Raw genomic sequence first — 15794 nt, 5'->3', positions numbered from 1 at the left:
GTATGCCACCTTGAGCTCCTAGGGATAGGAAGGCAATAAATAAATATGCAGAAGGTCCCAGGTTCAGGCCTCTGCATAGAATTGTAGCATTGGAACAGGGACCACGAGGGTTGTCTAGTGACTCTAGTCCAACCCACTACAGTCTTTTGCCCAACGTGGATCTTGAACCCACAATTTAGAGTCTCACGCTGTACCATCTGAGCTATCCCGGGTAGGTTGGGAATGTCCTCTGTCTGAAATCCTAGAGAATATTACCGTATCTACCCAGTGTAAATAATTCTGACCTAATGGACCAATAGCCTGACTTGGGAAGGTGGCTTCCAGTGCCCTTCAGATATTATTGAGAACCCCCGGCTCCCATCACCCATAACCATTGGGCATGCTGGCTAGGGCTGGGGGGAGTTAGGAGTCCAGGAGCCACAGGTTCCCCACACTCAATCTAGGGCTAACTGTATGACACCAAGCTTTCCACAGGTAAAACCAACCAGATGGTAAGGAAGGGGAAATGCAGGCGAGCTGTTGCCCGTCTTCTGTCAGTTAGAAAACTTTGCGCTCCTCCATCCCTCAGATCTGATTGCTGCCTGTTCTGCTTTCTTCCAGGCAACCCTCCTGACACCATAGAGCCTGGCAGCTGGGGCGAGGGGGCCAGCCCCTCTGGGGAGATGGGGGACGCTGGGGAGAAGGGTCTGGACAATGATGCAGAAGGTGTCTGGAGCCCTGATATTGAGCAGAGTTTCCAGGAGGCCCTGGCCATCTACCCACCCTGTGGGAGGCGGAAGATCATTCTTTCGGACGAGGGGAAGATGTACGGTAGGTGGGACTTAACTTTGACACATTAGACCGGCTGCTCTTGTCCTTGGTTCTCTTTGGGGATCATCCTGCAAGCCATAATATATGATAAGAAGCAATGGGCTTAGAATACGTGAGGTAAACAAAAAACAAAGAAGACGCTTTTCTAGCTCCCTGAAGAAATGGAGGGAGTTGGGACGGTGGCCGCCAGGGCCGTCTCTAGGCCCGGGCTGGGTGGCGCAAGGCGCCAGGGCGCCTGGCCACCAGGGGCGCGGAAGGGACACCGAACGGCTGGTGTCTGGGAGCAGGTGCTGCCGGCACCCCCCCCCCAGCGGCAGTAGCACGCGGCCATTGAGCTTCCTCCATGAAGCAGAATCAGCGAGACTCCTGCCTAGAGTGGCACCTGCTGCCACTCTAGGCAGGAGTCTCACTGATTCTGCTTCATGGAGGAAGCTCAATGGCCGTGCGCCACCACTGTGTGCCAGAGCGGCCGCTGGACGGAGGCGCCAAGGAGGGGCCAGTCCAGGGTGGGAGGCCGAGCAGCCCCCTCTGCAGGAGGTGGGCTCTGCGCCCAGGCCAGCCCCCTACAAGGTGGTGCGCGCCGTCCAGGCTCCACCATCCTCCATCTCCACCCCTCAGTCGCGCGCTACTGCCGCCGTCGGGGGGGGGGGAGGATTCTTGAACCACGGCGCTGGATACCCTTAAGACGTTACTGGTGGCCGCTGATGGTGTTGCCTTTCCCCTTCCAGCTCTGAGAGGAGGGAAATGACAGGGACTCACCTGGAGGCAGTTCTTACTCTCCATAGGCGAGCGGCTATTGACAATTCCATTTTCAATTGTGCGATTTGTGGCATCCCTTTCTTTTAGTGAACTGCTGCATCAACATCCTGCATTTGGACAAGTCACTCTCTCTTAGCCTGGCCCACCTCACAGGGTTGTTGTGAAGATAAAACCACAGAAAGCACCCTGGGGTCTTTAGAGGCAGTGTGGGGTGTACTTCTGGTGATGGGCGACAACTGTGTGCAAGGTCTGCTGGAGAAGGGGTCAGGTTTGCATCCACCCACCTTCTTTAAACGCCTGCGGTGGGTGTGACCTGGCAGTCCAGATGATTCAGAAGTTAGCAGGGTTGTGTCTCTGAGCACGTGCAGAGTTGGGGAGGCTGCAACCTCAGAATGCTTTGACCTGCCCCATGTGGCAACTTAGCATTGCCGGCGGCATGGTCAAGAGAGGCGGGGGAAGGCCACCTCTGTATATGTTGCTCAAGTTGGATGGGTTTTCCTGATTTCCTGCCTCTTCTCTCTCAGGCCGCAATGAACTCATTGCCCGCTACATTAAACTGAGGACAGGCAAAACGCGGACGAGGAAACAGGTAAACGTGATGGGCTTGACATGAAGCCTAAGGCTGCAGGAAATGAATCTGAGGTGTGTGGGGAGAACAAGGCTTGGTGAGATTTCCCCCTTTCTCTCCACAGAGTCCCCTGCTAAGTCTCTCCCTCAACTCCTTCCGCAGGTCTCCAGTCACATCCAGGTTTTGGCCCGGCGGAAAACCCGTGAGATTCAGGCCAAGCTCAAGGTGAGTCCCTTCCTGCATTCCCTGAAATGTTTATGGCAAGCTTGCACCTCTGGATTCCCTACCCATCCTGCTGAAGGAAGAGTAGTAAGGGGGTACATACTTTAGAAGCTCCTTGCTTCTATGCAACGTCCGGTGCCGCACCGCTGCTGATCCCGCATTTTTCAGCGGGAGACTTGGCTGGTATGGTATCTATTCCGCCTGGCTGCCTTCAGGTGGTGCAGGGGCTCTGATGCTGAGGTGGAGCTCCTTTAAACTTCTTTGGTTTTAGAACGGATTAAGTTTGAGAACCAAGGTACCACTGTATATAATGAAGGATTCAGGCCTCGGGGCTGCCATAGGGGATGCCTTCTCTTAGGCTGCTACCACCCCACCCCAAATATCTGACAGCCCCCGCTGCCGACTTCAACGTCTGATGAAAGAAAGCACACTTTGGGATTTTGGATCCTAAGCCATTTAGGGCTTTAATGTGAGCGCCTTGAGTTTACCGGAAGCGGGGCAAGCAGCTGTGGTGGCAAGCGAGAAGAGCTCTGCCCAGCTGCTGTGAGGTAGCCGCCATTTTAATCCCCCCCCAAGCCCTGTCACCTCCAGAGTAGCATTGTGCTGCATCTGCAAGGGGCTGGTTTTCTTAAAGCCGCCTGCACTGGACCGAGCGTGTTGATTTTTCAAGACTGTTGTCCCGTCCTGCTTGGAGCTGGGAGAGAATCTCTGAGCAGCTGCAGCGAGCAAGGGGAGACATCCGTCTTAATCTCGGTCCTCCTACATCCCTGAGGTAGGAGCGTTGCATCGGGCCCTGGGGAGGAATTAACAATGATGGCTCCCTAGCAGCTGCTCTGAGCGCCTCTCGGCATGAAGGAGTGAAGGCAGACAGAAAGGGGCCCAGTGCAGGCAGCTGCACTGAGCAGGTGGGCCTGTTTTAAGGAAACCTCGCTGATCGATGCGGAGAAGAGCCCTGAAGGGCTTCAGCAAGCAAAAGGAGCCCACTTGAAACCCCCCCCCCTCCCCACCATGGTTGTGATGCAGCAGTGCTACCATGTCAGGGACACTGAAGGGGCAGATAAAGGGACTCTTTTGTTGCTTCAGTCTATCGGCCGCCTTCTTGGTGCCAAACATCAGGGTGATTTTTTTCCCTGTAGAGGTCAGGTTGGAGGGGATAGGTCAGGGAGTTCTGAGTTCTCTGAGATGAGATTTGAACGAACCTTAGTAACTAGCAGGGGAAGAACGAAGTGTGACTGCAAACCAGGAATCCTGGTTTTCTGAGGAGATTTTTTTAATAGGGCGATATTGATATTGACCTCCCTAAGGAGTCCGTTCCATTGTCGAACAGCTCATCCTGTCAAAAGCTCCTTTGATATTTAGTCGGAATCTCCGTGTAATTTGGAGCCGTTGGTCTGAGTCCTACCCTCCAGGGCAGGAGAAAAGTTTGCTCCACCCTCCATGTGGCAACCATTTAGGATATTTGAAGGTGGCTGTCCTATCTCTTCTCATTCTCCCCTTTGGCGGGCTAAACATTCTCTCAACCTCTCTTCGTAATGGAGTCCAGTGCAGTGATTTCTCAGCAATTCTTCAGGGTGTGGTCTGAGCCTCAGCAACTGATGCAGCCCCCTTTCTGAAGCTAAGCTAAGCATGTGTGGGTCTTGCCAGTGCCAATATATAAAGTGGTCCCTCGACTTACGAATTTAATCCGTTCCGAACAGACCTTCATAAGTCGAAGAAATCGTAAGTAGAAGCCAAATTTTTTGGGGGGGGAATTCGGAAGTCGAAAAAATCTTATCTAAACTGCATCCAAAATGGCGGACGGAACTCTCTTCGTAACTCGAAACATTCGTACGCCGAGTCATTCGTAAGTCAAGGGACCACTGTACCACCTTGAATTCCATAATGGAAGGAAAGGCAGCATGTAAATGATAGCAATTATAATTATACAGTACTATCATTTGTAACTCAGTGGCTCACAAGGGGGCTAACCCCTAGGCACTCCAGGGTGAACACCTTATAACAGGGGTGTTCAACCAACTGCCCTTGAGGCGCTGCTGGCTTCCAGCTCCCATCAGCCCCAGTCAACATGGCCCAATGGTCAGGCATGATGAGAGTTGTTCTCCAGTAGTGAGTGATCCCTTCATCATCGGCTTCCTCAATGAGAAGGCAGATGCTGACTGATGGTTTGCCTATATGGCACCTTGTCCCCTACAAATGTCTCCTGTGGGGTGATAGCCCCAGATGAAATTACAGTACCACCCCCCCCCCAACAGTCAAAGTTATGTGTGTCATTATGCACCCGATAACCCCCTGAAACTTCCAGACCCTTCACGGCTGATATGCAGGCGTTCCTCAGTAGAGAAATCAATGCGGAAAAGGAGGCCTTGAGGGTAGGATGTTTTGAGAACTCCTGCGCAAGGGAAATGGGCATTTGAAAACCAGGATTTGTCTCTCTTCAAGGACCAGGTAGCAAAGGACAAAGCGCTTCAGACTATGGCAGCCATGTCTTCTGCTCAACTCGTATCTGCCACAGTCCTCCAGGAAAAACTGGGCTTGTCAGAACCCCACTACCCACCCAGCACCACCGTAAGCATGTGGAAGAGGGGCAGTGAGGTGGGGTTTCTATGGGGCTGTAATGCTACGGCAGGAATGGAGAACCTGTGGGCTCCCAGATATTGGACTACAGTTCCCATAATCCCCGGCAATTAGCCATGCCCACTGGGGCTGTTGAGAGCAATAGTTTAGCAAAACCTGCAAGCCCACAGGTTCCTGGTTCCTGTTCTCTTTCTGTACTAAAATCTTAGATTAAGGTTTGTGCCAGTTTAGCTCTCGACTCTCCCCAAGGAATCTTGGGAATTGTAGTTTGGCGACGTTCAAAAGAATTATCTGTGTTAGATCATTAGCTCTTTCCCGGAGAGAGGAAATTATTAAATTATGGCATTTAAGTTAGAGTTGCTGAATAAATGAAACCTCAGCTGACAGATCAAATGCACAAGCATTAGTCAATTATATTTGCATATGGGCAAAAACAACAATGTTTTGGAAGCAAGAAGCATGCTTCCTAAGTTTATTAGATCAGATGACTTAGCAGACATCATCATCACAGAAGAGGCATTCTCCTCTATGTATGAGAGTTCCTCTTCCAAGATGCAGCCTTAGTTTTTAAGAAACACTTGTTTGTCAGTTTGTTTTTTAATAATCACTCTCCACTTGAATTTGGTCAATTAAACAGTTTTAAAATTTGATTTCACCAGTTCAGAGTAAACAGAATAAATGTTGCAGCCCTAACTTAAGTATGTAGTGCAGTTTTTAACTCTTCTGACTTTTCCAGTCCACAGAGTTCTTCCAGTTTTGGGCAGGGGATGCAAGCCAATCCCGAGACACTCTAGAGTAAGTTGTTGTTGTTGTTGTTGTTGTTGTTGTTGTTGTTGTTGTTGTTTTCAGTCATTGACACACACGCACTGCTGGGAGCAGCAATTTGTCTAGCATTTCTGCAGCACAAACGTGTGTGTGTGTGTGTATTGCGATACCCCCCTGTTGAAAAGCCATATAGTGACTCTCCTCTTTCTCCCTCCTACCCTTAGTGTCAAGCCTATCCTCCAAGCGCCATACCCCATCCCAGTCCCAGCACCCGCTGCTGTCCCAGGTAAGCCACCGTCTTCCTAAACCGCTTGCATTCCTGCGAGGGGGGGAGGGTGAGAGTGCGCCAGTCGGCCTCAGTGCCTTCTCCCTCGGCTCGGCAGGTTACCACACGCCCCCAGGCAGAGCCCCCCACCTCCCCAGCGCTACCTCTTGGCAGGGAAGCCACATCGGTACTGAAACGCTTCGGCTGGTGGAGTTCACTGCGTTTGTGGAGCGGCAGGCAGAACAAGATGCGGTGAGATGTGCACCTATAATCACACCATTTGCACACTTGTGCCTCGTACCAGCTGTCCCCATACATTGTCTTGAAAAGTTTGGGAGTTTGGGAGTTGGCCGTGTGTTGGAGATCTAGTTTTAAGACTCCACTTGGTGATGAGATGCTTAGCGGGTGTCTTCGGGCCAGTCACAGTCTCGCTGCCTAACCTGTCTCACAGGGTTATTTAAGAGGATAAAATAGGACAGCTCTGTTTATGTTGCCCAGAGTTCCTTGGAGGATGGGCAGGGCAGGACTTGATAAACAGAAGTGGATGGAGGGACGAGTATAAGTAACTACATGCAACAAGTGGAGAAGCTAAGGTTAAGATACCAGTATAGTTGTACCTTGGATCCCGAACACCTTGCCAGTCGAACGTTTTGGCTCCCGAGTGCTGCAAACCCGGAAGTGAATGTTCTGGTTTGCAAACGTTATTTGGAACCCAAACGTCTTCCGCGGCTTCTGATTGGCTGCAGGACCTTCCTGCAGCCAATCAGAAGCCACACCTTGGTTTCCAAACATTTTGGAGGTCGAACGGACTTCTGGAATGGATTCCATTCAACTTCTGAGGTACCACTGTAGGCTGATACTCATCTCGAGATTAAATTTGGGGAGACGGAAATGTGGTGAAGTAGCTAAAAGTTTGAGCTGTGTAGGGCAGGAAATTTGGAGTTCAGATCCCACCATTGCCATGAATTTATCCTGTGCAAACAGGATACTGGACTAGGTGGGGCATTGACCTGATCCTGAAGGCTCATCTTATTAGGTGACCTTGAGTAAGTTTCTGTCTCTCAGCCTCTGACCACAAGCCAGTGTGGTTGAGTGGTTAGGGTGTTTTATTAGAGTTGGTGCAATCCAGGTTCTAATCCCTATTTATCTGTGAAACTTGCTGGATAATCTTGCATTAGTCACTATCTCTCCATCTGACTCCATCTCATAGGGTTCTTGTGAGGATAAAATGAGGGGAGAGAACATTGTGTGTCAGCTTTAGCTCACTGGAGGGAAAAGCAGGATAAACATGTCATACTTAAAATAACAATCCTGCAATATGAGAATTGCACGTATTGTATTCCTGCTTTACCGAGTTAATTGGGAGGATAATGGCAGTAACATTTGCATCTGATGAAGTCCACAAAAGCTTACACCATAATAAAATGTGTTAGTCCTTAGCTTAAGGTGCAGCAACAGACTAGCACAAGTACCATACTGAAAGCTGTTGTAAAGCACTTTTTTTAAAAAGCTATTTGCATTCTAGCTTCTTTTGGCAAGCAATTCAGTAAATCAAATAAAAAAATTCCTTCAGTAGCACCTTAAAGACCAACTAAGTTTTTATTTTGGTATGAGCTTTCGTGTGCATGCACACTTCTTCAGATACAGTGAAATGGAAGTTTCCAGGCACTTATGTAGAGAAGGGGTGGGGAGGGGTGGGGATGGGGAGGGGGGATCACTCAGAAGGGTGGTGGAAATGGGTGATTGACTGACTGATAGCTGTTGATGACCGCAAACGACTGCAAATGGTTTTGCATGAAAAAGCAAGGGTTGAGATGGCTGAAGATCGCTTATCATGTATAATGAGATAAGAACCCGATATCTCTGTTCAAACCAGGTCCCTCCATGGTTTTGAGCTTGGTGATAAGTTGCAATTCAGCAACTTCTCTTTCCAGTCTATTTCTGAAATTCTTTTGTAGTAAGACAGCTACTTTGAGATCTTGTATAGAATGTCCTGGGAGATTGAAGTGTTCTCCTACTGGTTTTTCTGTCTTCTGGTTCCTGATGTCAGATTTATGTCCATTTATCCTTTGGCGTAGGGTTTGGCCTGTTTGTCCAATATAGAGAGCTGAAGGGCACTGTTGGCATTTGATGGCATACACAATGTTAGAGGATGAGCAATTAAATAGTCCTGAGATAGTATGTTGGATGTTGTTGGGGCCAGTAATGGTGTTGTCTGGGTGTATGTGGCAGCAAAGTTGGCATCTGGGTTTATTGCAGGCTCTGGTACCAGTGTCCATGTTAAGTCTGGTGGTTGTATTATTGTGGGTGAGGAGTTGTTTAAGATTGGGTGGCTGTCTGTAGGCAATGAAAGGTCTTCCTCCCAGAGCTTGAGAAAGGGAGCGGTCATTGTCCAGGAGAGGCTGTAGATCTCTGATGATGCGTTGTACTGTTTTAGCTTGGGAGCTGTATGTGATGACTAGTGGTGTTCTGTTATTTTCTTTTTTGGGTCTGTCTTGCAGCAGTTTCTCTCTAGGTATCTGTCTGGCTCTGTTGATCTGTTGTTTAACTTCATCAGGTGGATATTTTAGTTCTAAAAAGGTTTGCTGTAGATCTCTTAGGTGAGATTCTCTGTCTGTAGAGTTGGAACAGATGCGGTTGTAACGTAAGGCCTGGCTGTATACGATGGATTGTTTGGTATGTTTGGGATGGTAGCTAGAAGCATGTAGATATGTTTGTCGGTCAGTTGGTTTTCTGTATAAGGTGGTGTCTATACGTCCATCCTGTATTTTTATAGTAGTGTCCAAAAAATGTATTTCTTGCATAGATTGGTTCATTGTTAGGTTGATGGTGGGGTGAAAGTCATTGAATGTCTGGTGGAAGGTTTCCAGGGTCTGTTGTCCATGTGTCCAGATAATAAAAATATCGTCAATGTATCGCAGGTACAGGAGAGGTTTGAGTGGGTAGGAGTTAAGGAAACGTTGTTCTAAATCTGCCATGAAGATGTTGGCATACTGTGGGGCCATGCGGGTGCCCATGGCTGTGCCGCTGATCTGGAGGAACTGGTCATCACCAAATTTGAAGTGGTTGTGGGTAAGGACAAAGTGGCAGAGTTTGGTAGCAAAGTCCGCTGTGGTTTTATCTGAAATGGTGTTCCTTATGGCTTGTAAACCATCATTGTGTGGGATGTTGGTATATAGAGATTCCACATCCATAGTGGCTAGTATAGTATTGTTAGGAAGATTGTTTAAATATTGTATTTTCCTCAGAAAATCTGTGGTGTCACGTACGTAGCTGGGAGCACTGATAGCATATGGTTTCAGAACAGAGTCCATATAGCCGGAAACACCCACTGTAATGGTGCCAATACCTGAGATGATGGGGCGTCCTGGGTTTCCTGGTTTGTGTATTTTGGGTAGAAGATAGAAAGTTCCTGGCCGAGGTTCCGCTGGTGTGTTTGTGAGGATCTGTTCTTGGATGTGTAGGGGTAGCTCCTTAATAATCTTGTTCAGTTCTTTTTTGTATGCTTGTGTGGGGTCTGAGTCCAATTTCATGTAAAAGGCAGTATTGGAAAGTTGTCTGTGGGCCTCTTGGATGTAATCAGTTTTGTTCATGATGACGACAGCTCCACCCTTGTCTGCCTCTTTAATTATAATGTCTGGGTTGTTCCTGAGATTTTCTATGGCTCTCCTTTCAGCATGGTTTAGATTTTGTTGTAAGCGATGGTGTTTTCTGGTCACATCCGTTTGGATTCTGTGGCGGAAGCATTCGATGTACAGATCTAGTGTGGTATTGCGTCCATCAGGAGGGGTCCATGTGGAGTCCCTTTTTGTGTAACTTCTTTTCGGTGGTAGTTGGTGGTCAATGTTCTGTTCATTGATGCGTTTGGAGGGTGATGGTTGTTCCCCAGTAAGTTGAGAGGTGTTGTGTTGTGGGGATGTAGTTTGTTCTACTTTGTCTTGTTCTTGTGTGTGATGAAAATACTCCTTCAGGCGTAAACGGCGGAAAAATGCTTCCAGGTCCCCGCAGAACTGAATCATGTGTTGGGATTTGGCAGGGCAGAATGATAGTCCCCGTGAAAGGACGGATTCCTCAGCTGGGCTGAGTTCAAAATTCGGGCAGCTGGTGCCAGTCTGCATCATTCTGTCTCTGACTTCCACCCTTTCCTCCCCGCAGTGTAAGCAGCAACACCGCTTTGTGCATATCGATCCGACACCGGCCTCTGACTCCCCGCTGGAGACGGTGGACGTACGCCAAATCTACGACAAATTCCCTGAGCGGGGAGGTGGGCTGCGAGACCTGTATGATCAGGGGCCTCCTCATGTCTTCTTCTTGGTCAAGTTCTGGGTGAGAATCGCCCTCCTTCTTCCCTCAATTCCCTAACAAGCTGGGAAGGCAAAAGCTCCTTTGCTGCATTACATGAAGATATTTACCTGGCCAGTTTGCTGGGGCCAGTGGATTGCCTTGGGGGTTCAAAGCAGATAAAGCAGATTCAGGGTTCATTCATGCCAGATCTCCCAGAAAAGCTTGGCATGGCTCCATCACTGTTTGGGTGGAGGGGGCAAATGAGCCATTTTGAATACTGACCTAATGAATATATTGTTGTTGCTTCAGCTGCGCACATTAGCCACCTTCCAGCTTCAAATAGGATCCAGCGGGTCCCAGCCAGAAAAACTGTTGCAAGGGAGCTTGGGTCTCTGCTCCTAGCCAATTGAAAGCTGTTCTAAGCATCTTTACAGCTACTGTACAGAAAAATGTCAGTGAGCCTGTAACAAAATGTTGCAGTATAGGGTGCTCCCATTTACTGTACCCGCCAGCCATGCCCCCTCCCCCATGGTTCCCACCACTCCAAACGACAGCCTGTCAGCGTTCTGAAGCTACTGAGCATGCTCAGTCTTTGTTGCCATGTTTTCGGTGGGTTCCCCCTCCGTGTAGGGTTTTTATTTCCTAGAGATGTTTCCTCCTGTCGAAAACCTTGGAGGAAAACCCCAAGCTTTCCGAAGCCTTCCGCTTGATGCCGTTTTGGCAGTGTCAGGATTGGCCCTCGGAGAACTGAGTTTGCTGTTTGGGTGTAGGATAATGGTTATGCATTTGTATTGCTATAGTGATGCACACAAAAGCCAGGTCCTCAAGCAAATAGAATTGCAATGGTTCACAAAAGGAATAATTGCATCCAGGATATGCAAGGTTACTTGCAAGCACCCCCCAAGAACAATCCAAATGAATCCTCAATAGTAAACTTTAGAACATTGTCTTATCCACCAAGGCCAGACCTCAGAAGATCACAAATAGGGCAGGAAGGTGATGCCCACCCTCTCTCCTCCTGGCCCCAGCAGGTGATGTTCAATGGCATATTACTTCTCTGCATGTGGGGTTTTTGTTTAGCTGCTGTGGCAAGTAGTTGTAGAATAGACATTCCTGTGCCACCCCCACTTATGAAATACTGCATGAAATGTATGGCATCCTGCTTTTTATATCAGTGGAAAAAAGGAAAAAAAGAAAACATTGCATTTCCCCACCATTTCTCCTGTTACCATAGGCCGACCTGAGCTTTCCCCTCCTTGAAGAAGAACCAGGGGGCACAGGAGGGGCCTTCTATGGGGTGAGCAGCCGATACGAGGGCCCACGGGCTCTGACTCTCAGTTGCACCTCCAAGGTCTGCTCCTTTGGCAAACAGGTGGTGGAAAAACTGGAGGTGGGTGCGGGGGGGCAGGGGAGAGTTGGCAGGGGGATGACGGGACTTGTGGGGGGGGGAATGGATGGGGAGAGAAGAAGGGGTTGCCATGCTGGCGGGGTGGGGGTGCTAGAGGAACAGGGTTTGTTTACGCCTAACAAGCTTCTGTGCAGCAGCTTGTGAAAAAGTAGCCACGTCAGCCACAATGAAAGTTGCCTTTTACCCGCTGCGTACACACCACACCCATGGGGAATCCTGGAGAATGTAGTTCACCCCTTAGAAAGCCACACTGCCCAGCACTATGGGCAAACCACAGTTCCCAGGATTCTTTGGAGGAAGCCATGTGCTTTGGAGGGTGCGGTGTGGATGCAGCCTATTTCTCTGTTTATCCCATTGCTGCATGCTCTATCTCTACAGGGTTTTGGGTGGGGGCAGAAGCATTGTTAGGGTGACCCAGGCAGCTTGAGCCTCAAATCTCCTGCCTTTCCCTCTCCGCCCCAAACTTAAACCCAAACCCTGCTTATAGGGTTTGCATCTATGCATCTAAACTATGCATCAGGGATGGTGGGAATTGTAGTCCAAAACATCTGGAGGGCCGAAGTTTGGGGGTGCCTGTCTTAAACTATAGAAGGGCCTGGAAGCTAGGAAGATCTGCAGGTCAAGAGCAACTTGGCCTAGAATGTTTAAGTTAAGTGTGTGCCAGTTTGAAAGTGTTAGGCTGTATCAGCTATTGGACATTGAGGAGTTAAGAATTTGCATTCCACAAATTTACTTGGAAGTGTGGGGGGAAGCAGGCTTAATTTCAGTCAAACTAATCTTTGCATCGTTCAAGTTTAGGAGTGTGAGTCTTGCTCCTTTTAGAAGGTTGTCCCTACGGTGGTGGAGGAAGAGAGGTGGCTTCTTCCTCCGGACAAAGGTGGCATGCATGTGTTAGGTTCTCTCTCATATGCTTTGCCATTAACCACTCCCATCTCCCCAACTCTGCAGACAGCTGAGCCTCCCCACTGGGAAGACGGACGCTTTGTTTTCCAGCTGCAGCGCTCGCCGCTGTGCGAGTACCTCATCAACTTCATCCGCAAACTGCGAACGCTGCCAGAAAAGCCGATGATGGACAGCGTGCTTGAAAACTTCACTATCCTGCAGGTATCTGGGGAAGGAAACAAGGGGCCATCTTGCACTCTCTCTCTCGCGTGCTCTCTCTCCCCCTCTCTCCTTCCCTGGGGGAGGAGAAGGCAGAATAGGGAGCCAAGCCAAAACTTGAATTCTCCATAAACGGAAACTCCAGTCCTTGACTGACCCAGAGTCAGTACAGGGCAACCTATTAATTTCGCACAGTTCTCCAGGGTGATGCATTGTGGGAAATCTAAATGGCACTTATAAAATCCTCCAGTGGCAAGCTCTAGCTTACGAACATTCCTTCATGTAGGATAGCAAGGGCAGTGTGGTGTGGTGCCTCTTCTAAGATTATGCTGGCTGTGCCTTGTGCATCCATGATGTAATAGTGTGCTGGTTGTAACTATATTTTCTCAAGCGGAAACACAGGCATAACTGAACAGAGTAGAATTCAATTGACAGACTTAGGCTTCTTTTAATTGAGTGGCAACCCTTAATAAATGCTTGTGTTTTGCAATTTGTGAATCAGCTTTGAGGCAGTGGAGACCTGGTACAGCAAGAAGGGTGAGGGAAGGGAAGATAGCAGCACCTGTCGAATTTGCTATGGGGGCTGCAGCAAGCTCCCTGTGGGAGAGATTTAGGGAAATCTCATTACGCTCCTAGATACCGGCAGGATTGTCCCCTTGCACTGCTGTGAAACTTGTCAGAATATGCTCCATCTCTCCCCCCCTCCCCCTACAGGTTTTGCGGGATCAAGAAACTCAGGAGTTACTTTTATGTGTGGCCTTCGTGTTTGAAGTGTCTGCCAGCGAGAACGGGGCACAGCACCACATCTACCGGCTGGGCCGGGAGTGATGAACAGCTTTTATCTCCATGCTCCAAAATGGGTCACTCGCCTCCACTGCCTCACCCACCAGGAGGTCTAAGGCCTGTCTGTGAACTGTGAATGGACTGCTATGACAACTGCTGAACCTTCTGTGATAATGGCTTTTTTTGGTCACCTGGCAACCACCAGCAAACCCAGGAACTGATTCTACCAATGGATACCCTCCTCTCTCCCTTATGGCCACAAAGTTAGGCCCGAGGCCCAAGCCCAGAAGCACTGCTGTTATTCAGCGGAGAAGTTCGCAGCCATGGCAACAGCATTGTCGAGCAGCAGTGCTTTCAGGGCAAGCTCCCCCCATTCCTGCTCCCAATCAAGCTGTGGGATATCAGGAGTTAACCTCTACCATACATATATCATGGCAGACCTTGACCGAGAACATCTCCCTCCATGTGGCTGGGATTTCACACACTCCATTGTCAATGAGGCACGTGGCATTTTCGAGGACGGTTGCTTTTAATAATCTGGCAGAAGTCTGATGTAACTTAACCTGTCCGTGTGAGAATTAGGAGTAAGGAGATCAACCTGTTTTGGGGGTGGGCCACACCACTTCACCTTGGGTAGCGAGGTCCACAAGATTGTAGGCTCCTCCCCAGAAAAGCTAGTGTTCTGTGTGCAGGGTTTTTGGTATGGAGAAGCATTCGGTAAGGTGAGTCTCTGCTTGCAGCCTGAGATGGCACAACCCTGAAAGCAGTATGTATACATTTGATCCTGCAGGCTCTCTTTATGAGTACTAGACCTAATCTGGTGTTGTTTTTAACCAGGCGTTGGCAACGTTTTCCGGCCATGGGTCGGGGCATTCACACAGACTATTGGACATGGGACGGACATGCGCAGAAGCGATTTCCGGTGCCATGCTGCCCATGTCCAGGGTGCCATAAATTGCTTCTGTGCATGTCCGCAGCACCGGAAATCACTTCTGTGGCTGCGCAGACACCGGAAATCACATCTGTGCAGAAGCGATTTTCGGCGCCTGCACAGCCACAGACACAATTTTCGGCATCTGCACAGGTGCCCTTTCCAGTGCTGCTCAGCAAGTCCCCGCACCGCGCTGTTTTAGCACAGCATGTGGGAGACTTGCCAAGCAGGCGGCTCAGTGAGCGGGGGGCTTGTGGGCCGGATAAACGGCCTCCATGGGCCGTATCTGGCCCATGGGCCAAAGGTTGCCAATGTATGTTTTTAACCATGCCTACTTAGTGGGGGCGGGGGGGAAGAGTCCTGTTATAGAATTCAGTGGGGCCTACTCCTTATCGCACTGGAGGTGGAGACATTCACCTTTCAGAGGCACCTTGCCTCACAAGAGATTCAAGGCTTTGTCTATACATGCAGCAGAATGAGGAGATAGAATGGCTGCAGTGGGGCCAACACTACAGACTACAGGCAGATGATTCTATTTGTTATTATTCCTAGGTGTAAACTCCCTGCAAGAACACCAGCAAACCCAAGGAGAAAGGTTTGCCTGCAGGCCTCTCCCTGCAGTGCTTGCTTTCTGCTAGCAAGAGTTTTATGTAGACCAGCACCCGAAAAGATGGTTCTGCGGGCTGGTCTTTGAGCTGAAAATAACCGTTCCCTTCAACAGGAGTCCAGAACCTTTCTTTCCTGTTGGAGGCCAGCATAGCCTCAGCACCCATTGTTTGGGGGCCACCTTCTAGTGGTGGGTGGGGCACCCCATTTCACCCCTTCCTTGCCACTGCCATGTATTTGGCCAAAGGCTCCTACTTGGGAGAAGGCTGCAGCACAGGAGGAGAACGTTTGCTTCGCATGCGGAGGGTCCCAGGTTCAACCCCACTATCCCTAGGTAAGGCAGGGAGAGACCTTTGTGGAACCCAGGTGAGCCACTGCCAGCCCATGCAGATGCTAATTAGGGCCAGACTCTGCCTAAGGCAGCTTTCTCTGCTGCTGCCCTATAGCTGCAAATGGGGAAGTAACATGGTTTATTCCACAGCTTTCTTCTGCTGGCTGTTTAGACCCAGCCTCTGATGGAGCAAAGTGTAAGAACGAGCCAAGCTTTGCTTGAAAGTGTGGGGTGTATGAGACTCATTCGGACTTCGTGTACAGTACTTTCTTCGTATACAGTCTTTTCCCCTTGCCCCTTTGTCATTCACAAGGTTGCAGTGGTCTCTCGCTTTGGTGGGAAAGGGGGGAAATGACGTGATCTTGCATAAAGTTTATTTTGACATAG

At 49.4% G+C, this 15794-nt stretch overlaps 1 protein-coding gene across 10 annotated transcripts in view; it reads left to right on the top strand.

The window, feature by feature from the left end:
- The window catches only part of TEAD2 (TEA domain transcription factor 2), a 24307-nt gene extending 8513 nt beyond the window's left edge, over positions 1-15794 (top strand). For 2 of the 10 annotated variants that reach the window (XM_088655281.1, XM_035134748.3), the window contains exons 2-12: positions 601-810; positions 2094-2158; positions 2300-2362; positions 4799-4924; positions 5670-5728; positions 5923-5984; positions 6082-6215; positions 10119-10289; positions 11482-11544; positions 12604-12759; positions 13471-15794. In XM_088655281.1, coding sequence (XP_088511407.1) covers positions 663-810; positions 2094-2158; positions 2300-2362; positions 4799-4924; positions 5670-5728; positions 5923-5984; positions 6082-6215; positions 10119-10289; positions 11482-11544; positions 12604-12759; positions 13471-13584 — 1161 coding nt within the window. In that variant the 5' untranslated portion in view covers positions 601-662 and the 3' untranslated portion in view covers positions 13585-15794. Of the gene's footprint in view, positions 1-600; positions 811-2093; positions 2212-2299; positions 2363-4798; positions 4925-5669; positions 5729-5922; positions 5985-6081; positions 6216-10118; positions 10290-11481; positions 11638-12603; positions 12760-13470 lie in introns of those variants that run through there. The other 8 variants (XM_035134752.3, XM_035134751.3, XM_088655282.1 and 5 more) reach the window with 7 other exon arrangements.

The sequence above is a fragment of the Zootoca vivipara genome, chromosome 12, assembly GCF_965207765.1.
Source record: "Zootoca vivipara chromosome 12, rZooViv2.hap1.1, whole genome shotgun sequence".
In the NCBI taxonomy this organism is placed as follows: Eukaryota; Metazoa; Chordata; class Lepidosauria; order Squamata; family Lacertidae; genus Zootoca; species Zootoca vivipara.
The sequence above is the reverse complement of the archived record's forward strand: the minus strand, read 5'-3'. Positions and strand labels throughout refer to the sequence as shown.